The sequence below is a fragment of the Epinephelus moara genome, chromosome 22, assembly GCF_006386435.1.
Source record: "Epinephelus moara isolate mb chromosome 22, YSFRI_EMoa_1.0, whole genome shotgun sequence".
In the NCBI taxonomy this organism is placed as follows: Eukaryota; Metazoa; Chordata; class Actinopteri; order Perciformes; family Serranidae; genus Epinephelus; species Epinephelus moara.
Genome location: NC_065527.1, coordinates 39,159,405 through 39,182,360, shown reverse-complemented (window position 1 = coordinate 39,182,360; position 22,956 = coordinate 39,159,405). Strand labels below are relative to the sequence as shown.

General features: G+C 45.1%; 1 protein-coding gene across 5 annotated transcripts in view; it reads right to left on the bottom strand.

Annotated features, from left to right (window-relative positions):
• Positions 1-22,956, bottom strand: part of LOC126383502 (uncharacterized) — a 131,263-nt gene that overhangs the window by 11,867 nt on the left and 96,440 nt on the right. For 4 of the 5 annotated variants that reach the window (XR_007569153.1, XR_007569154.1, XM_050034030.1 and 1 more), the window contains exons 2-3: positions 13,364-13,506; positions 5,082-5,146 (exon numbers count right to left, since the gene is read on the bottom strand). The exons of the other annotated variant lie outside the window; for it this stretch is intronic. Coding sequence is in view for 2 of the 4 variants with exons in the window: in XM_050034030.1 (XP_049889987.1) it covers positions 5,082-5,146; positions 13,364-13,506 (208 nt within the window). In the remaining 2 variants the exon portion in view is untranslated. The remainder of the gene's footprint in view (positions 1-5,081; positions 5,147-13,363; positions 13,507-22,956) is intronic. 5 annotated transcript variants of the gene reach the window in all.

Below are 22,956 nucleotides of genomic sequence, written 5' to 3'. Positions count from 1 at the left end.
TTGCCTTCTTTAGATATTTGAACGAGAGTATTTGCCATTGACTCATTAAAGTTGTTAAGGTCTGTATCCGGTGGACGATAGACACAGCCGACAATAACCTTTCGGCCATTATTGGGCAAGGTTAACTCAATAAAAGCAGACTCTGTGGCTGCACCCTCTGAGTGTACTGACAGGTCTGCTCTCTGTACATAGTTGTCGTGATCATTTCTTATGAAGGAGTTATATAAGGGGAGTTCAAAGAGACTTTGTGTTTTCAGTGAGCCAAGTTTCAGAAAGAGCTATGACTGAGAAGTTATAGTTCAGGGATGCTAGGAAGTGGGCAAGTTTGGCATAATTTTTTGAGAGACTATGGCTGTTGAGGTGGAAGGCAGAAAAAAGGCAACTATCAGGTGGAATCATCAAGTGTTTTTTTCATTGTAATATCTGCAGGGCTCCTTCATTACACACGTACTGTTTGAATCAGGATCTACATTACCAAAACAAGTATCATTGGATACATATCAGATGAAAGAGAACTAATGTCTTTATCATCAAGACTGGAAAAGGGAAACAGGGCTATACAATTATCACAAGTCCATGATACCCATAGTTTACAATTAGGTTTGGGAACAGGTGAGCACTTTAAATGATAATTGGATTTACACACACTGCAATTAATGGTTTGAAATTTAACATTTTTTTCTACATTCGTGACAGACATGGTTTACTCTTGTGCCAGCTGGCATGATTTTAAGATAGTCAGAGTAAAAGGAGGTGGTCTTACCACCTCTGAGACCTGAGCATCCTCACTTAGGGCTGGAAGTCGCAGGAGGACCAGCAGCCTCGGATCTGACAGGGCTGATCGGGCTGAGATGGGACTGTCCTCTCTTTTTCTGTGGGGGGTGGGTAACCAGCTGGTCGAATTTCAATTAGGCAATAAGGCCTCTGTCTCATGCTGTGTACATCTCAGGGAGGAGAGCCTTTCTTCGCTCACATACCCAAACAGAGAAATCTTCATTTATGTGAATGTCATTGCCTCTCAGCTTTTTAGCATTCTCGAGAACGGTAGCTCTGTCCTTGTAGTTAAGAAACATCACCACGATGGGTCGGTGTCACTTGTCGTTGTCGTCTGGCTTGCCTGTACGGTGTACAGACTCCTCAATGCCACTGAAGACCAGTTTATTACATTTGGACTGGTTCTCGAGGTAGTCAGTTAATCTGTCAAGGACCTTAATACTGTCGCAGACCACTCTCAGGTTTTTTTCAATTTGCTCTTTTTCACCTGTGAGCTTGGAGGTGTTATTCTTTAATATGTCCACTTCGTGCTGGGTGAATTGGAGGCTATTTTTAAGTTCATGCCAGTTGTTGCTAGCTGAGTCAAAACGCTCGTTGTTTGAGTCCATGTGAACACGCACTAGCTCACTGAATACATCAGTATATGAATACATAATATGATAATGATAATATGATTTAAAAATAAATCATAAATTTGAACATTCCAGTGTGTTTCTAATGCTTAATAATATGGAATAGACACCAAGTTTGACAAAAGAGTTTAAAAAAATGAACCTTATTTTTGGTAGCCGCCATCTTGGAAATATCCTCCTGAGATCCTTTGTCTTCATATGAAGACACCACATTTTGGGTTTACTTGACCTTATACATTCTGCTGAGCTTAGACTTCTTGTCCTCATTCATGGACACTTTTTTTTGTCCCATCCCAGTGTTGGGAACGTGACTTAAAAGTAATTAGTTAAAGTTACTCTTTACTTTCCCCAAAAAGTAACTGAGTTAGTAACTGAGTTACTGCACTATAGAAGTAACTAATTACCTGGAAAAGTAACTACAGCATTACTTTTTAATAAAATGCTCAAATATGTCAAATTGCTTGGACACCCCCCCCCCCCTTAAAGGGATAGTGCACCCAAAAATGAAAATTCAGCCATTATCTACTCACCCATATGCCAATGGAGGCTCAGGTGAAGTTTTAGAGTCCTCACAACACTTCCGAGGGGAGAGGGGGAAGCAACACAACTCCACCTAATGGAAGCTGGGTGCCCCAGATTCAAACATCCAAAAACACATAATTGAAACCACAAAATATCTCCATAGTGCTCGTCCGTAGTGATCCAAGTGTCCCGTAGTGATCCAAGTGTCCTGAAGCCCCGGCATAAAAAGTTGTTTGGAAAAACGTCATTTGAACACTGGTTTTAGCCTCATTGTAGCCTGAAGCTCTAACTGCCTCTCTGTGCACCGCGCTCACGTGTGCAGCGAAAGCACGTGAACACACATGAACGCGGTGCCCATGTCTTACGGTCTCACGCACACGTGAGCACGGTGCACACTTGGATCACTACAGACGAGCAGTATGGAGATATTTTGTGGTTTCAATTATGTGCTTTTGGCCGTTTGAATCTGGGGCACCGTAAGCCTCCATTAGGTGGAGTTGTGTTGCTACCCCCTGTCCCCTGGGATCTCCGCAAGTGATGTGAGGACTCCAAGGGCCCGTCCCAATACCCCCCCTTAGCCCTACCCCTTGGTAGGTCGTTCCCGTGAGGGGTAGGGGTGTCCCAATTGCTTTTTGCGTGTAGGGGTAGGGGGCATAACAAGGGGTAGTGGGTATGAAACTAGCCACAAGGGGTAGACGTCGCCATGGCTACCACCGAGCAAGAGACGGGGAAAAAAGTTCATACATAGCTAACGTTAACGTCATCAGGTTGCTTGTTAGCTAGCTATTTAGCTAGGTAGCTCACACTATCTGGCATCTGGCATCTGTCCTGTTCAGCAACATTGTCGGACTTTTCACATTACGATAACACGCCAGCTAGTATAACTATGCTGCCTCGTAATGTTAGCTGGTTAACTAGCTAGCAGAAGTCCCCTGTCGTCTGTCGTTCATCAAATGAAGCATGATGATTGCGGCAAACGCGATCGGTAGGATGAATGAGACTCCACTGTAGATGCCGGTTGGAAATGTAGATGGCTCACAGCTTCCTGTTTAAAATAGTTACATATGCGTGAACATAACCGACGCGGTGACGTAGTGAGTGGTGTCTCAATTCCTAGGGAAAGATTTCTACCCCTACCCCTCGTTGCTTCATTTTGAGGGTCATGGGGTATTGGGCAAGGGCTAGGGGTAGGGCCAGGGGCTAAGGGGTAGTGGACAGGGGGGATATTGGGATTTTGCCTAAAACTTCACCTGAGCCTCCCTCGGCATATGGGTGAGTAGATAATGGCTGAAAAACATTGTACACTTATCTACACTACACTGCATTGTTGTGTGTGTGTGTGTGTAAGAACCTCCATTAATAGCGCAATTTAAATGTGAAAAGTCTCATTGACTGACCGTCAGCTGTGTGTATGCGGAGAAGGAGAGGGGCAGAGGGGAGCGGAGCTGTGGAAACATCCTGCAGTCCGACATACTATCATGCATTTAAATAACTTATTAGACGGATATATTTAGTGAAAGGCGACGTTTAGATAGCAAACCCAAATAAGCAACTCCACTTTAGACACAAGCCTAAAAAAATGCAACCCATGGCTACCAATATTTGTTTTGACAACCCTGCTTGTGTGCTTGTGAATACCCGCCCTACTCTGCCTCTGACTGGTTTATGATGAAATTTTACTTTCGCTAAGCCAATCATCATCACTTATGAGGTTGTCTCTCCCTCCCTTTCCCCTCACCTGCCCTCACCAAAGAAGAAAAACTTTAGAGCTCCGCTGAGAAGGAGCTTGCTTGCGTGAAAGCCGCTTCAGTGAACTCAAGTAAAGCCAAGTAACGGCGCATTTTATTGTGAGTAACGGTAACGGTGTTATTTACATTTTTTTTTTTTTTTTAAATTTTATATACTTTATTAATCCCCGGGGGGAAATTCAATTCTTTCACTCTGTTGTCAGTTACACACAGGTCTGAACACACACATGCACAAACAGGACCTATGCACTAAGTGGAGAGATGTCAGAGTGGGGCTGCCCATGACAGGCGGTCCGAGCGGTCGGGGGGTTCGGTACCTTGCTCAAGGGGTACCTCGGCAGTGCCCAGGAGGTGAACTGGCACCTCTCCAGCTACCAGTCCACACTCCATATTTTGGTCCGGATGGGGACTTGAACAGGTGACCCCCCGGTTCCCAACCCAAGTCCCTATGGACTGAACTACTGCTGCCCCCAATTGGGGGGACAGTAACTTTTTTGATTACTCGTTACCGAAAAAAGTATCGCTGTTTGTAGCGTCGTTATTCCCATCACTGGTCCCATCTAGTGTTAGTAAGAGCACAATACACTAATCCATGTAAAACAAGATAGCAGCCATCTCTGCCAAGTCAGTCGCAGACGACCCCCACACAAAAGTGGACAAGGTCCAAAACCTGATCACATTTTATGGTTGAAACTTGTCTATTTATGATTAAGAATGTGTAGTTTGATATTGCAACAAATTTGACCAATTTTAGCAACAGTAACAAGCTAAGACACTATTAATTAGGAAGTACTCGTTTGAAGACACTGAGACTTTACTGTCGTCTTGTTTGAGGACATTAGAACTATATTATTGTCTTGTTTGAGGACACTGGGACTTAATTATCGTTGACAATGTTTAGGTTTTATACTTTTATACTTATACCCAAATAGTTAGGAGAAATTAAAAATGCATACCAAACAAAAGTTTGGGTCTCAGGAGGATATGCAAATTAGGGGTCCAAACAACATAAAATCAACACCAAACTTGCATTTATAGATCATCGGGTTCAAAAGTTATAGCCAAAATGTCTTTTGGATGGTGGCTCTATCGGATTTTGCTGCCACAGTCATCAAAATGCCAATCTGCGATATCCAGATGTCTTCTACATATTTTAAGTTATATTTGTACCAGATTTGGTGCTTTTATCACAAACTGAATGATTCTTTAGCTGCTCAACTACACTGCAGGATTTCAAGTTGTAATTATTAAAAACATTTGATATTTATGGCTTGAAATTGGGGAAAATCTGATCTGGTCAATAACATTAAGATTATGTCTGTAACACCCCCACATTTATTGGGAAGGGCAAATCAAACCCATAATCTGCCCAATTATCCTCAAGTGTGGGGCCGGCATAACTTACGTGATGCTGATGCAGTGTTGCCGTCAATAGTTATGTTGAAAGTTGAGCTCCAGCAGGTTCCATTTCTGGGGAAAAAAACAACAGAGGAAGAGTGTGTTCATATCCTAACAGAACTGTTTAGGACTTATCTACATTGGTTTAAAAAGTTAAGATTCCTGTCATGTATCATGGCTGAATGATATGTTTGAAAGCCCTGAAATAGGCTACTCAGCAGATCTAATGGTGGCATTGTTTTGTCAAAGTAAGAACAACATCCATGACATGGTCAAACTGTACACCTCAGCCCATCCACTACACTCTGCTCCTGCCAATCAGTTTGCAATTCTCTTTCACTGCTGCTCCACGGTCATTACTTTTTGAACTCCTAACCCATGTCAGGAATGGGTTGCACCAATTGGTCTTTGTTGAGACTAGTCTTAAGAAGGGACTTTGAGTCAGTTGCACCAGCCAAACTTAAGTCTAGTCTGAACTACTCCTGGTCTTAGTGATATGCGTTCATGTAAATGCCCAGAAACTGGCTATTACAGAGCAGCACATGCGTCAGAGTCCTGCACCGCAGGTAACACGCAAAAAGCTGTGTAACGGGTAAAAATATGTACACATAAAAACTCACGGGTGCGAGCAGCAGGTGAGAACAACAACAGATATTTTATTTTTCAGAACAAACCAAAGTAAAAAGATCTGCAGTATATGTGTAATAATTTGACATCTAACTCACTATGATCAAGCTGCAACTCCTTTTATTTTGAAAGTCAGTGGCACAAGTGGAACCTTTGACCCCGTTGTCACATTGGTCACTGACGTGGTGGACTCCAGCCATGAAACTTTGCAGCCCGAGGATGAGGTGGCAGCCTACATGGAGTTCAAGACACCCAAGGAGGATCCTTTTGAGGTTTTATGGTGGTGAAAAATGGTATTAAAATGTCTAAAATATATTTAAAAAATGGTAAATGGTAAATTATTCAAAAAAATATTGATAAAGTGTCCAAAAAATATTAAAAACATTTCTTGAAAAATGTTTATGAAATGTCCCAAAAATATTAAAATGTCAGAAAAAATGTTAATGAAATATCCAAAAATTAGTAATAAAATGTTCAAAAAATATTGATAAAATGTCCAAAAAATATTATTAAAATGTTTGAAAAAATGTTACTTAAATGTCAAGAAAATATTATGAAAATCTCTGAAAAAATGTTAATAAAATGTCTCAAAAAAATGTTGACAAAGTGAAAGATTTTAGTAAAATATTGTGAAAAGAGGTATTGAAAGAAGCATGCAAAAATGTTTCCTAAAGCCCTGTGTCCACATAGTGCCTTTTTCTGAGTGCCAGAAGAAGGCCAGCGTCTTTTTTCAATTGTTCCCAATGAGGAGGGAGCGTCTGCGGCTGCATGATATTGTTGTCATAGAAACGAAAACCCTCATGAGCGTTTTTTTTTGGGGCGCACAGACGCTTCATCCCAGTGCTCCGCAGCGCCCTTCCAGCGCTTTTCTGCCAGAAAAGGCGCTATGTGGACACAGGCCCTAACCTGGCCATGATTCAGTGTTTTCACCATCCTGCCATCAAGCGCAGCCAGTGAAAGAGATTTGCTGGATTTGTAATTCAAGAATGGAGAACCCAGCTTAATGTAGGTGACTGTAGCCTGTGTGTGTTTAATCATGGGGTAAGGTCAGGTTGCAGGATTTTTATAAACAGGTGCGGCTTTGACTTAGATACAATGATGGGTAACGGGTTGGTTCTGGTACTGAGCTTTACGGGTATGGGCAGGTGTACGTTTTCAAAAATGGTTCATGCATGACTCCAGCATCATTGTTATCATTCTCCTACTGTCTTGCTCAAATATAGCGAATCATTTATCATTGGTAGCATCGTTATTATGGAGGATCAGAGAAAAAGAAAAGAAAAATTTCACAAACATCAAGATACGCAAGTTAATAGAGCTGCACAGGAGTAAACAAACCTAGATTAAACAACTCATGTACAGGCAGTGTGCTGTTAGCAGTGGTAAGTCAGCTGCTGATTGGACCAAAGTGACATTTGCAGGTAAGTTTATATGCTCCTGCTCGTGCTGCAGCTGACCAGCTAATTAGCTAGTTACGTTGCTTGATAACCAACATTAGCGGTGCATTTTTCCACCAGTGAGCCTTTGCTTAGATGTTCATTCAGCAAGCCAAGATGAGGACAAGATGTGTGTTGATGTTTGTAAATTAGCTAGATGAAAAGGAGACTTTATCAGGAAATCTACTCTGGATTGTTTATTTATGACGAAGTAAAAAGCAATGTCTGAAGTCGGTCTGAACTCCAGACCTTTGTTCAAAACTCGTCTTCTTCACACCCACAACGGCCAGGGACTGACCTGCTGGGTTGTCCCAGCTGACCATATATGGTAAGTTGGGACAACCCAGCAGGTCAGTGAGCATGGTCACTGGTCGTGAGCATAGGTTAGCATCACCCCCCTATAGGGGGGCACACCTGGTAATGAAGTCATTATGTCATACGACCGCCATGATACAGCCACAAAGCTGACCCTACCAAACCAGACAGTATTCTTAACAATTCTGAAAGGAGCCACAGTGCATATTGGTGACGTTGTCCTCCATTATCTCAATCCAGACAGGCATGATGTGAAGATTGAGATTATGGACGCCTTTGTTGGTCAAAATTTCACAATTCATGACACCATTCAAAACGAACTCCTAACTGAAGGTACTAAATTGGTTAAGTTCAGTCTAAAACCGACTGGGCTTACCACCACATTTTCTGCTCATGTAGCAAAGTCAGCTTACGTAGACAACCCAGTTAGCATGGTTGCCCTGGGGCTCCTGCTTAGTGGTTGGATCATCATGGCTAATAATTGCACACGCCATGTACAAATACATCCAGAAACTGCAAGCCAGACTGGATTCCCTCCTCCTGGTCTCACCACGTCTTACACACCATCCTGCAGCTGTACACATGGTTAACCCTAATCCTCCAAGAGGAGAAGGGAGAGCCTACTAACCTTGTTCTAACCACCATTTCTTTCTCCTCCCTCTTGCTTCTTTCTTCTTCTTGTCTACTTCCGATGATTATTTGGAAGTATTGGTGGTTTTTAATAAGAACAGTGTACCCTTTTCGTTGTTATCTGTGATGTAACCATGGCTCAGAAATCTTGTCCTGCCCAGACTAGCCTCTATATCCTGGCCAGACTAGCCTCTATGTCCTGCCCAGACAAGCCTCTGAACATGAACTGTTATGAACCTTTTGGACAATTATGGACTTTCCTTTGCCAGAGACAGGTGGATTACTCTATCCGTGTTCCCGAAAGAACACTTCTCCTCCACCTCTCATGCATTTATGGACTCATGGACTGTTTGGCCCTTAGGTTGCTCCAAAGGTTGTGCTCAGCACCCCACCCTTCAGACCAAAGAGGGGATGTTGGGACCTCAGCCACATGTTTTAAACAATAGAGAGGCCTTAACAAAACCAGCCAGTCTAAGAACAAAGGAAACGCGCCAAGCTTCCATCGGTCCGCTAACTATCAAAGTGTAAATCACTTTTGAAATTCAAACTCTTGCTCCCTATTGGGCGACTGCTGCCAGGTTCAGGTGGAGTCAGACGGAACCCCCTCTGACGTCACTGAGACTTTAATTGCTGGTGTGCGCTTACGCCCCTCGCAATCCCCGAGTGACGAGTTGTTGGAAGGAAGCCAAAGCTTTCTGTGCACAAGTTACTGCTAGGGAGCACCTCAAACATTTGAATTCAACCGACCTAGGCCGCCCTTTTGTTTCAACATTTGAATTCAACCGACCTAGGCCGCCCTTTTGTTTCTTGACTCGCTGGACGAGGAAAGACACCTTTTTCTTTTTGTTTTTAACACTCCACGGAGAACCGGAGGAATGCCGCGCAACCCCGCCATTCCTCAACATCTGCAGAGTTTGGAGAAACCCCCTTTTCTCCCGAGGAAGACGGAGCCAACGAGGCCCCGCTTCTTCAACCGAGTCGACGCAGCTGATCCCTCTTCTGCCACACCGAGGACAGCATCTTTCTCCCGGAGCAACAGACGGGACACACGTCGTCGTAACTTTTAACTGTGACTGTGAACTCTGAGGACCACCATGTCCCTTTCTTTGATAATGACCATTGTGTTCCTCCACGGCCGCTGTTACCTCGCGCTGATTACGAGCGCCCGCTCGCCTCTTCTCTCCCTCTCTCTCTCTCTCTCTCTCTCTCTCTTTTAACTAACCTACATGCACACTTGCAAGCACACACACGTACACCTTATACCTGTGGTAAAATCAAACATTGCCCTGTGAGCAACTCCTTAAGAGCAGTTCGCCATTACCACAGTCTACTCACCTACACGTGTTGGCACAGCTATTTTGTTAGAGCATACAGTGTGTTTGATCCCGCTGGACGCCATCTTGTGCATACTTTAAGACCCATTGTCTTGCTCTAGTATCCCGCCTCAGTACTTCTTCTCTTAAATTTCCCGCCTTACTCTTATCAGTACCTGGCGTGACGTGTTCCCTATCCGCCATTTTAGGTCTTTGGTAATGCAGTGCATTGTTTTTGTATCAGTAGCTGGTTGTGATGGTCAGTGCTCGGGTTCACGCCTTCTAAACTGTTTGATTGTTAAGATTCACCTATATTAGCAAACTGAGACGAGGATTTTTCCCTTTTTTGGTTTAAATACCAGTTGGTCATTGATCCCTGTATCCAGGGTAGTGCCCCAGAATTATTAATACACATTAATAAATTAATTTCTTAATTAATTACAATTAGTAATTAATAATCAATAACCAACTTGCCTTTAGCAAATCCCTACACTATGCACCAGTCGGCAGTAGGGAGTCGGAGGGACACGATAGAGCCGATCTCTCAGGTTGTCCACAGCCTTCTGCTCCTCCCTTGTGGTCGGTTTTTCAATTGGCAGGAAGTGGAAGAAGTTTTCCACCGCTTCAGGCTCTATGTTAAATTCTCGCTGTAGACGTGCTCTCACTGTGGAAGGCAATGGCTTCTTTTCCGGTTCAACAGTAGGTGGACCAGGTGTGGGTAAGGGCTCATCAGCTGGCGGACTAGTTGGGGACCAAGATGCTCGTTCTTCCATAATCGCTTCGGAATCTCCCTCAGAGGATGAAGCCCTTTCAGGGGATGGATTAAGCAGCAGCCAATTCCACTTGAAGTCCCTGGTGTCTGAGGGATCAACTTGTGGCAACTCTGGTTGTGAGGAGGCTGGCCCTGTCTGGGATGTGGCCTGCACCATGTTCTGAGATGAGGTCGGTGCCGTGCTGTCTGGGCGCATCCACTGGTGGTTTCCTTCTTGGCCCACATGAGGTGAGGGTGTTAGGAGTTGGGTTGAGGGCTCCTTGTCCTGGTGCTGTATCGAACATTGCTAGTCTCCACCCTGGTGTAGTCATTCCTGGGTTTGAGGCTCCGATCATAGGCTGGTTTCCCTGTTGCTCTGGCATTGCCGATTCCTGGATCAGTAGCGGCTGCGCTGGTGGGGGCGTTGGGGCATAGTGATACCAGTGGGTTTCAAACCGGGTGCCGTCTAGAGGTACATACGGGGTAGTGCTGCATGATTTGATAAAAATGTGCGATTGCGATTTGAGTGGATAATATCGTGATCTGGGGATGCCATTATCCATTTATCAGCTCCATCTGTAAGGACCGGCAAATGCTCTGCCAGACCTATCACGGTTCGTATTGGATCCTAACTGAAGCTTTTGTCACTAGGGGGCACATAAACTCTACCTCTGTATCACTTTCATCATCAAAAAATGTAGGCTGACTGATTTTCTTTCCCCCTCTTAGCATCAACCAGTCACCACCATCACTCTGGGGCCCCTTGTCTTTTCTTTCTCCACGCTCTCTTCCAGCAGTTTTCTTGTTTGCGCCTGCATTCCTGCGTTCGGAGGATAGACAATCTAGCTCACTCTTACTCGTCTCTAGGGTACCTTGAAGTTCTCTTAAGGTGCCTTCTGGGGACCTGCCATCTTTTTCCTGGGGAAAATCCGAGCTATCCAACTGTCTTTCTAATCGATCTAGGGCTTGTGCCATTCGTTCCACTCTCTTGTCATGCTGTCTTGTGGACTCATCCCATTGCTGCAATAGCTTCTAGCAATGATATTCTGGGGTTCCAGGCCCTTGGGTGTCTGCTGTTATCGACGGGTTGCTGGCCGATGGTGGCCGCAAGATCTCTAGTTGGTAGTGAATCGATGGGGGACATTTGACGCACCCTTTTGGCCATATCGTCGATCTGTGTTGCTATCTGTCGTTCCAGGCCGTCCAGTGACTTTCCTAGTCTGACCTTCTCATCCTCTGATTCCCTCCTGTACAACTCAGATTTATCTTGTGCCCTTGTTATCGGGGTACTTGCACCCCTGCAGAATCTGTGGGTCTTAGACCATCCTACCTTGGGGTGCAACTATTCACACTCTTCACGGTATGGTCTTTTATCTCTCTCCAACCTCCCTCTGTCCTGGCCGTGACCCTTGCCACCCTTCTCTGCCACTGGTGTCTTCCTCTGTGGCCGACATTGACTTCCTTCCTGTTTGTATGAGTCTCTCTGTTGTGACATGGGATCCAGTTCCCTGCTGGAGTCCGCTATTTCATCTTCTGAGGCCTCACTGGAGGTTATCCAACCTTCCTCTGAGTCTGTATCCATGGCCTGCGGTGAATGAGTTAGTAATTTTCCACGTGTTTTGGCCAGTCTACGGTTCTTATTCTTAGGTTCAGTCTCGGTCACATTGGCCAGCATCATTGTAAACTTCCCTTTCAATTGGCCCTTCATTGTTACTGCTTCCTCTTCCTTCAACACGTACTGTCCTGCCCCTGACGGTGGTGTGCTATATGGGTATGGTGGTGGTGCTGCTGGCAATGGTGGCGCTGTGGGTACTACGTCTTTGTTCATCTGTGGCCCCTCTGGGTGCTCTCTGCCTTCTAGCTGCACCATTTGCTTCCTGCTCCCTACTTGCCTAAACCACCCCACATTTCCTTCTCCATTTATTTCTGTTCTTATAGCTAGCTTTTGTGTCTTTAGCTTCAACCTGTCTTAATTCTGTCTCTACTTCATCACAGCATGCCAGATCGAAGGTACTATTTTTAGGCCAGCGATTTTTTCCTTTCCTTAGCCACACAGTGTCGAATTTGATTTTTTCGACCAGGGTGTTTCTGCATCACTATCTCCAGGGGAGTTAGGTCCACTTTTTCCATCTTTCCCTGATCGGCCCCATGAAGCCTTGTTTAACTTCACCTGCCCTTGGGATCTCCAGCTGTTCGTCTGTTTCTTTTGTGCGTATTAGCACAATTATTTTTCCTACTGTGATAGCTGTCTTATATTTCTTTTCTCTCCACGGGTTGTATTCTAAATTTTCTGACCCATCTTCTTGAGGGGTTTTAGTAAGGCAGCCAAATTTTCCTGTTTCTCACTCAACCCTTCTGGGCTCACCAGCGATCTGCAACCGCGGGGCAAACACTACCCCCTCTTCTAAACCTGCTGATGGTATTACTTGGTCCAGAGGAAGCGAAGCTACTGGTCTGCTCTTGTAGTGAGTGCACAAGAATTGTAGTATTGGGTCTAATGAGTAGGGAACCCACAATCTAAGCAGGATTGTCTCCCACGGCACGCTTGGAAATTCTTCCCGCACTTGCCACAAATTCACACATTTCGTGATTTGCCAAAGTTTTAGTCGGATTAGTTGCTCATCCTGCCACTGCGCCGCACCCTCCTCATCTTTGTATGTTCTTTCTAGCCAAAAGTGTGTTCTTACACCTTGGGTTGCCACAGAGCCCTCCTTAGTGCAATGTTCTTCAATCCAAATTTCGCCATCACTACTGTCTCCCTCTTCCTTCTAACTTTATCATATGCACTTTTACTCCTCCTGTACTTTACTTTGTACTTGCCTTGTCTGTGAATGCAGCAAGTTATAGTGAAGCCGATTTGTGTACTTGTGTTTGAAATTGTCGCTATTAAGCCATGTTTAATGTGTCTTTTGAATCAACTAAACTTTATAGCACTTCACAAGACCCTCCGACGCCAACTAGAGTGTTGGAGGTGTAACTGTAGAGTGACATGGACACACCACCGCACAAATATAAATGCTCACAATGATGTAGGACAACTGGATTTCATGATTAGGAAATAAGTGAACCAGGAGCAGCATAAGGACAGGAAAAAAGGGAAAATAAAGGAAAATGAGAAGGAAAAGTGATCATCTTAGACACATAATAACTGTGTTAAATATGTTTTAGGAGAATTCTTCCTCAAATGTTTTTGAATGTACATTAAATATCAACTCACATCTTGTTCTCCTGAGACATGAAAGCTTCAGTGACATTTGATGACGGGGTGATGTTTAACCAGCAGCTCTTGGTTAGCTTCAGGATACCTTTAAATACTTCATTATCAGTGTAACCCATGATGAAGTTCGTCCTGCCGTACATCTGCACAGAAACATGAAGTCAGTTGACACAAACATCTTTTAGTAATAGTTGGACACTGAAATTCAGTAAATGGACTGCACTTGTATAGCGCCTTTCTAGTCTTCTGACCACTCAAAGTGCTTTTTACACTACAAGTCACATTCACCCATTCACACACACATTCATACACTGGTGGCCGAGGCTACCATACAAGGTGCCACGTGCCATTCAGTTTCTAACACACTCACACAACAAAAGAACAGCCATTGGGAGCAATTTAGTTTAGTATCTAGCCCAAGAATACCTCTACATGCAGACCTGAGGAGCCGGGGACTGAACCGCTGATCTTCTGATTAGTGGACAACCCGCTCTATCTTCTGAGCTTCTGGCACTAACCAAAATGTGTTTGTGGCATTAAAAACTGTCAAGTCTGGTCAGAATCATAATCTTGTTTACTCAGGATTTGAAAGGTTTTTGTAGAATAACACATTTATATTCCACAAAGTCAGTTATTGGTATTTACCTTGAGTATCGTGAAGGCAAAAGTACAAAAATTTCTGAAGACACCCAACTGGATGAGCTTTGTGGCAAAGGTAGAGGAAGTGCCTATAGCCTGTAGAGTGTTTAAATATTTATTTACCGTTAGTCATTTCGAGTAAATTGTAATATTGATATTTTTGTTGTTTTTGTGACATTTTGTCACATTTCATTTTGATGTATTTAGTCAAGCATTAAACAAAGACTATATAGACCCTTTAAGAGCAGACGTCACAATGACATCAGTTTGTTAGCTGGAGGCAAAACCTACCTATCCCCCACAGGGCTGTAGGCTACATAGGGATCTTAAAATGTGGTCTTTGTGTCTGTTGTGTTATTGGGATCTAGAATAGAAGGAGTCATGGCTCAAAACCAGCCGCCACTGCCCGTTAACAAAAAAAAAAAAAAGAGAAAGAAAAAGACAACTATGGTTAAATGTGACAAGACAAAAGGATTGGATGGAGGCCATCATCAAAAATGCTCACATGTGCAGTGCACACTCCATATCAGGTTAGGGATAAAGTATTTCCTGTTGTAGGGATGAATAACCTTAAATGTATTAATGGTTATCATGTCCACCTCATCAGAAATTGAGGAGGTAATAACAAGAATATTGGATTTAAGATAAGATAATATAGTAATAACTTTATTTATATAGCACCTTTAAAAACAAAAGTTTACAAAGTTCTTTGACAAACAAAGCAAGCGCAGGAATATCTATAGCATTTGACAAACAAAGCAAGCGCAGGAATATCTATAGCAAGAGTCTCAAAACAGTGAGGGCAAACAAAAGCAGGACAAAATTAAGCTCAAATTGAGGTAAAGTTAAGCAAAACACAGACAGAATGATAAGACAGAGGGCTCTAGTTTCCCGGCGCAGCGCAGGGTGGCGCAGGGTGGCGAACCCCACGCAGAGCTAGTTTCGAGCAGCGCAACCCGAGGCGTGCTCAGTTTGGTAGTTTGGCAGACCAAGGTGCGCTGAGATGGGTGTGGCGGCGCAGCAGGGGGAGGTGTCGACAGATCCAGCTTGGCGCAGTGACAGTTTCGTGCCAAAAGGCTTCGCCGAAGGTGCGCTAAAAGCTCGCCAGCTGAAACCAGGTCTACTGTCAGCGCAGGGGGAGCGCAGCCGGTGTAAGCCGAAGTTTGGCTGACCGGCGGACAGTGCGCACACGTCACCAAAACCTCACAGGCAGGTTTCCAGAATATCAGGCACATTAACGATGCAATAAATACCCAAAAAACCACTATTCAATGCAACTATCTGCAATCAGCACATAAATGTATCTCTATATCGACTGTCCCGTCACATCTGATGTCAGATCAAAGGGGATTGGCACCGTTTGGCACGTTTGGCACGCGTAATGGAAACCCAACCTGATTTGATTAACACAGCTGCAAACTAATGAGTTCACATCCCTCTCAGCCAACCACAAACAGCCACAGCATCAGATAGGGAGTATATATTCAGCATCTGTCATCTTAGAAAAGTCAAAAGAAAAGAAACAGAGTGAGACTGCGAGAGAGAAAGAGAGAGCGCGCGCGCACGAGAGAAACGCAACATTGATTTACAATTGTGGTGACCTCCTCCCAGGCTACCTTTGCATCATCAGCCCGTGGAGGTCTGCTCGCAGTTCCGTATATTCGGACACTGCGAGCTTGGACCTCCCGGACCAAAACATCAGTTTCCTCCTGGGAGAAGTTTGGCCGTCTGACGCTGCTGCTCTCTTCTGCCATGGCGAATTGAGTAAACTCTCATTACGCCTTCGCGTGGCGCATTTAAGGGCGAGGAGAGGGGCTCATTTGATTGGTGTGATGTGTGTAAAACCCACTCCACACCTTCTCTCCTCCCTCTTTCCGACTTGCGCAGGTAGGAGGGACGGAGGTGGGAAAGAGGATTAGCTGCGCCAGGCGCACGGTGTGCCAAACTTGCAAAATCTGCCTGGCCACACCCACTTGGCGAAGCGCAGGTGCGCTGCGCCCCCGCCTTGCCCGGTCTGCGAAACTAGAGCCCAGAATGTTAAAAGAGATAAGAACAATAAAGGCAATAAAACTATTATTTCTAAATACTAGAAAGAAACGAATAGAAGGATAAAAAGACAACATTGCATAATGACAATAGAATAACAAAGAATAAACAATTAAAAGTAACAGAATAAAATAAATAAAAAGAATAAACAAAAAGAATAAATAAAAAGATAAAAAGACGACATCACATAAAGGCAAGTCTATAAAAATGGGTTTTAAGAAGAGATTTAAAAGATGTTACTGATTCTGCAAGCCTTATCTCCTCAGGCAGGTTGTTCCAAAGTCGAGGGGCCCTGGTGGAAAAAGCGTGGTCGCCTCTAGATTTAAGTCTCGACTTTGGAACGGCCAGGAGGGCTCTGCCCGAGGATCTAAGGCTGCGTACTGGCTCGTATGGGGTCAACATTTCTGCTACGTAACTTGGGGCCAGACCCAGCCGGGCTTTCAAAGTGATCAGTAAAATCTTAAAATCAATTCTAAAACGCACAGGTAGCCAATGGAGGGAAGCCAGGATTGGGGTGATGTCGTCTGTTAAAACCAGTCAGAAGCCTAGCTGCTGCGTTCTGGACCAGTTGGAGGTGGGAGAGTGATTTATGGTTTATGCCAGAGAGGAGTGAGTTACAGTAATCGAGTCTGGAGAAGATGAATGCGTGGGTTATTTTTTCTAAGTCAGAATGTGGGAGCATGGGTTTGATTTTGGAGATAGTTCTTAACTGATGGAAGCAGGACTGGACAACTTTATTGATAAGAGGTTGGAAGTTGAGGTCTGGATTGAATATTACTCCTGAGTTTCTGGCTGCGGATTTGACGTTAATGGACAGGGGACCAAGGCTATTTTCAATGGGACTGGTGGAGGTTGGCGGAGTGAACAGTATGATTTCGGATTTGGAGTTATTGAGTTGAAGAAAGTTTTAGGCCATCCAACAGTTGATATCGTTGAGACAATCTAACACAGCAGCTAGGCTTCTTGGGTCATCCGGTCTCAGCGGGAGGTATATCTGTGTGTCGTCCGCATAGCAATGGAAAGACACGTTGTGGCGGCGGATGATCTGACCGAGCGGAAGCATATAAATAGAAAATAAAATTGGACCTAAAATTGAACCTTGCGGTACACCACAGGTAATCTGAGTTTTCGAGGATGTGTAATTACCTATGGTGACCGCAAAAGTTCTATCTAAAAGGTAGGAATAAAACCAGCTAAGTGCAGTGTCCTTGATGCCAACCCAGGTTTCCAGACGGTCAATTAAAATGGCATGATCAACAGTGTCGAAGGCTGCACTTAGGTCTGGCATGATCAACAGTGTCGAAGGCTGCACTTAGGTCTAAAAGGATTAAAATTGCGCTCTCTCCCCTGTCGGCAGCTAAAAGAAGATCATTGGTTACTTTGAGGAGGGCAGTTTCTGTACTGTGTAGGGCTCTAAAACCTGATTGAAATCTCTCAAAGAGATTGTTATGACACATAAAAGCTAAAAGCTGGGTTGAAACCACTTTTTCTAAAATTTTTGATAAAAACAGGAGTTTAGAAATTGGCCTAAAATTGTTAAAATCAGAAGGATCAAGGCTGGGTTTCTTTAAAAGAGCTGGGTTTCTTTAAAAGAGGTTGGACCACAGCATGTTTAAAAGAAGATGGAAAAATGCCTTTTGTTCATGAGCTGTTAATAATCAATAAAATACTGGGTCCAACTGTGTCAATAACCTCTTTAAGAAATTTTGTTGGAATGACATCAAGACAGCAGGTAGCTGGTTTCATGTGGGTTAAGATTTCGGATAAAAACGACAGTGAAACTGGTTCAGAATTACTAAAATAACTGTAAATGTCCCTACTGGCATGTAAAATGCGGTCTGGGGGGGTGATTTGTTGTCTTAAAACCTTAATTTTGTTGGTAAAAAAATTTAAAAAATCTTCGCACATCTCATGAGAGGCATCAGTAAAATGTCAGGTGGAGGGGGTGGTGACTGAGTCTACTACTTTAAATAAAATTCTGGGGTTGGATTGATTTGCTAAAATTAAATTAGAGAAAAATGATGCTCTTGCTTCTTTGAAATTTCATCATTGATTCTTTCCAAATTTCATAAAATACATGTAAACCTGTCTTCTTCCATTTTCGTTCCTTTCTCCTACAGTCTCTCTTTAGTTCATGGATTGAATCGTTCAACCAAGGCTGTGGTGCACTATTTAGTTTTTTGACTTTGTAGGGGGCAACAGAGTCCAGAACAGTGTGACAGGTTTGGTTAAAAAGGGAGACCATCTCCTCTGTATTAAAATTTTGGTTAAAAGCAGTTAAAGAAGCAACAGTAAAAAGCTCAGAAAACTGGCTGGCAGACATAGGGCCCTATTTAGATGACCTAAAGCGGACGGCGGACGGCGCATAATCCATGTCGCAAGTGTCATTGCTATTTAGATGCCGGCGCAGTTGTCATTTTCACGCCCTGCGCCCTCTTCGTCTAACTAGCAAATGAACTTGCGCTTCTCTGGGTGTGTTCGTCTAAAAATGAGGAGTGGTCAGGCGCAGTCATGGCGCGTTGCTAGTTAGATGACGGGAAAAGCAAATGCGCCAGTGACCAACAAAAACCTGGTCTAAAGTCAACGACGCAGTATTTCGCTGTTAAACAAGTTAGTAATATGCGTCTCTAGGCGGGTGCACAACACGCATGCACTCTGCTCAGACACACACGGAGCAGCCACACATATGCAAAAGATAACAAATAAAAATATGTTTACAATGTGAAAGGTTATTATTGTGCACATTAAAATATTTATCAGAAACACGTCTTAATGGTCAGTCATTAATCAGAATGATCTAATCACAGTAATAATGATCATCATAATCCGGGAGGTCCAAGCTGAAGTGTCCGAATATACGGAACTGCGAGCAGACCTCCACGGGTTGATGATGCATAGCCTGTAAAATGAACTTGTCTTTCCCAAATGAATTGTGATCATTTTGGCATGTAAATCACAAAATCAAAGATGTGAAAACGTTTCATAAAACTTTATTTTGACATAAACACAACAATAACCAGCTTCTGTGAACTAAAAACGAAAACTTAGAGCCACGTACAAATGTATATTTAAAAAAAAGCTTTTAGAACGTAAAACTGAAGATCATCTTGTCAGGAGGAGGAGGAGGAGGATGCACAGCGGCTGCACAGCCCGCCGCACAGGCGGGGGCACCCGGGGGAAGCTCCGCAGCCCGCGCGCAGCCAGACCAGACGGGCCCGGGTGCAGCCACGGGACCAGCCCTTCCTGCACCTTCAGGCGGGGGGGTTCAGGATACTGGAGAAGGAGCTGGGCTCTCTAACCTCTGGGTTAAAATAAAATTGAATAACTTACAATTTGTTGACAGCGTTTCTCTCGTGCGTGCGCGCTCTCTCTTTCTCTCTCGACGTCTCACTCTGTTTCTTTGTTTCTTTTCTTTTGGCTTTTCTAAGATGACAGATGCTGAATATACAGTATACTCCCTATCTGATGCTGTGGCTGTTTGTGACTGGCTGAGAGGGATGTGAACTTATTAGATTGAAGCTGTGTTAATCAAATCAGGTTGGGTTTTCCATTACGCGTGCCAAACGTGCCAAACGTGCCAAACGGTGCCAATCCCCTTTGATCTGACATCAGATGTGACGGGACAGTCGATATAGAGATACATTTATCGTCTCCTCAGCTGTAAAACGCTCACTCTTTCCAGTTGGTAGGTCCGCCAACTAACTAGCTCTCCGCCGTGCGCTCCAATTGCGCCTCTCTTAAAGGGAATGAGAGGTGACACTCTGATTGGCTTATGGAATGATACGCCCAAAACACACCCATGACTAATTCACAGAGTAAGTCCAACCCTTTTAGACTCTCCGCCATGGCGCACAGTCTGAAAACGCGCTGTCTAACTAGCAAGTGACTGAGACACGCCCATGCGCCGCACGCCATCCGCCGTCCGCTTTAGACCATCTAAATAGGGCCCATAGAGTTAAAAACGCGGCGACGGACGGGTATACTGTGATTAAAACGCGATTGGGATAAAATTACACTAAATAAAACTGCTTTATGGTCCGACACACAGATATCCGTAGTTGCCAGGTTGTCAGGGCTGAGACCGTGATGAAGTACTAGGTCAAGGGTGTGACCTTTTGAGTGGATGGGTTCCTGTACAGCCTGGGTGAGGTTAAAAGATTCCAAAGTGGCCATAAAATCAGTAATAAAAGTTTGAGAAGGGCAACAAACATGTATGTTAAAATCACCTAAAATGAGAACTTTGTCAAACTTTGTTATAAAACCAGATACTAACTTGGCAAACTCTTGAATAAAAACATTGTTTGGCCTGGGCGGTCTGTAGATTATTAAAATTAGCACTGGATGTTTAGAATTTACTATAAAACCAAGATGTTCAAATGAGGTAAAATCGCTCTTTGGAATGGGAGTGCATTTAAAAACCTTCCTGTAAATAACAGCAACCCCCCCCCTCCCCTGCCTGTCACACGGGGTTGATTGAGATGTGCAAGATCAGGGGGGGTTGCTTCAATGAGAGGGCTGCAGTCTCCCTCAGACAGCCAAGTCTCTGTTATGATAAAAAAGTCCAATTTGTTAAAAGTAATAAAATCATGGCATAGAAATGATTTACTATTTAAGGATCGGATATTTAAAAGACCAAAATTTACAGGATTAAAATTTAAATTAGGGGCAGGGGGTAACAGAGGTTGCCGAGGGATCTGAATTAAATTGTTGTGGTTTGCAGCAGAGGGGTGTGATGATGAGCGTGTTGCAGTGGGTCTATGATATGAAATGATGGTGGGTATAACAGTGGGTGTGTCAGTTTTGTTTGAGGGAGCTGAGTGTGATGACAGGAGGGACCAGTGGAGGGAGCTGTCGTGGGAATCTGTGTGTTGTACCGTAGAAGAAGAAGGGGTGTGTGTGTCAGGTGTAAACAGTCAGTCACGTGGGAGGGATTGCACAGCATGCTGCAAGTTAGCCGACAGCATTTGGCTACCCCGTTTGTTGGGATGTACTCCGTCACTGTTAAAAAGAGAGGAACGATCCCAGAACAAGTTAAAATTGTCAATAAAACCAAAGCTGTACTTCCTGCTGGCAGCCTGGAGGAAAGTGTTAAGGCTGAGGAGCCGACTAAAACGGCCGGCTCCGCGACCGAGAGTCGGTATTGGCCCTGAAATAAAAACAGACTTTCCACAGTCCTTTAAAACATCGAAGAGGAGGTTAAAATTGTTTTTGGTGCACTCTGACTCCTGGCGGGTTGTGTCGTTGGTCCCCACATGCACCACAACTCTTTTAACAGAGCTGGGGAGTGAGGGCAGGAGGGACAGGAGTTTATCCAGGACGTTGGGGACGGTGGCACCAGGGAGACATTGTGTGATGGCGTTAATGAAGCGGATGTTCCTGGTTATGGAGTCGCCAATAATTAATGTGTTTGGGGGGAAGAGAGGACATGGAGAAGGTGGCAATGGACTGCCTGGAGCGGACAGAGGGCGTTCAGTCACCTCCGCCTGTGTTGGGACCGGGACGGTCTGCGTAGGCGGACAGGTGTGCGGAGATGTGGAAGCCCGAGAGAGAGCCCCTGAGTGCATGATAACAGCCTCCTTCAGCATCCTACGGCGGTCCCTCCCTGTAGAGGAGCGGCGAGCGGAGCGACCAACACTGGCTGCTAGACCAACGCTGGCCGCAGGTGGAGAGGGCTCGGCGGCCACAGGTGGAGAGGGCTCGGCTGCCGCAGGTGGAGAGGGCTCGGCGGCCGTGGGAGAAGAGGGCCCGGAGGCGCCGGGTGGAGCCGCGGCCGGAGTAGAGTCCAAGCCAGATGAAGTTGGGACTGCAGGGGCATCGACGGGATGGACCGGAGCCTCATCCAGCAGGATCGTGTAGCGGTTGGAGAGACCTAGGGGTGGTTGTGGAAGAGTCCCACCCGAATCCCTCTTGCATCCACGGCGCACCAGCTCTGTCCAGGATGGTCGGGACCCTGGATTAGCTCAATTTGGTGTGGAGCTAAAGATCGGGGCCTTAGGCCTGGCTCCGATGCGCACCCACGGATCATCTGGGGGCATCGGTGTGGCCGGCGGCGGCGTTGTAGCGACCAGGTCCGGTGCAGCGGTGGTGGAGCCCACTGCCCCTGTGTCCGGCTCAGGCTCCTGGGACCGGCCGACCCCTGCCGCCGGGCCCTCCGGATGGACCGCTGCGGTGCCAGCGTTTATTGAGGCCAGCCACGGGAGGGTGGCCGCAGAGTCCGAGACGATTTGGGACATCAGGGAGGTGGATGATTGGGCTGCTGGGACAGCGAGAGCTGACGACTGCATATATGAAATATGCTTTGACTGGGCGGCAGCTACAGAGGCAAATTCTTAAATCAGCTCATCCCTTTTTCGGAGCTCTGACTTCAGGCGATTGATATCGTCCTTTAACTGTGAGTAAGCACTTTTGCAGTACACACACATTGCCATAGTGGCGTCCAGGTTTTGCTAGGCCGGTGACTCCTGTTTTCCTGTGCTCCGTGATCCTCTTCTACACAAGAGCACTTCTCACTTTTTGTGTAGTACACTGTAATCCCTCGTCGGTGAAACAAGTGTCCGGTGGCTCTCAGGTAATTCCTCACCAGGTATATCGTTGAATATCAACGATAATTTGTGTATGTATGTGTTAGAGTACACGCTGCTCTTGCCTGCTGCTTCCTCCTTCCTTCTCTGCTAACTGTCTGCTGCTGCTAGCGTCATGGTTTGGGGCTGCATGAGTGCTGCCACCACTATACTTGACTGTAGGCAAGGGACAGTTGTCTTGGTGCTCTTCACCAAGGTGCCACACATGCTGAAAGAGCACCAAGACAACTGTCCCTTGCCTACAGTCAAGTATAGTGGTGGCAGCATCATGGTTTGGGGCTGCATGAGTGCTGCCGGCTCTGGGGAGCTCGGTTCATTTAGGGAAAC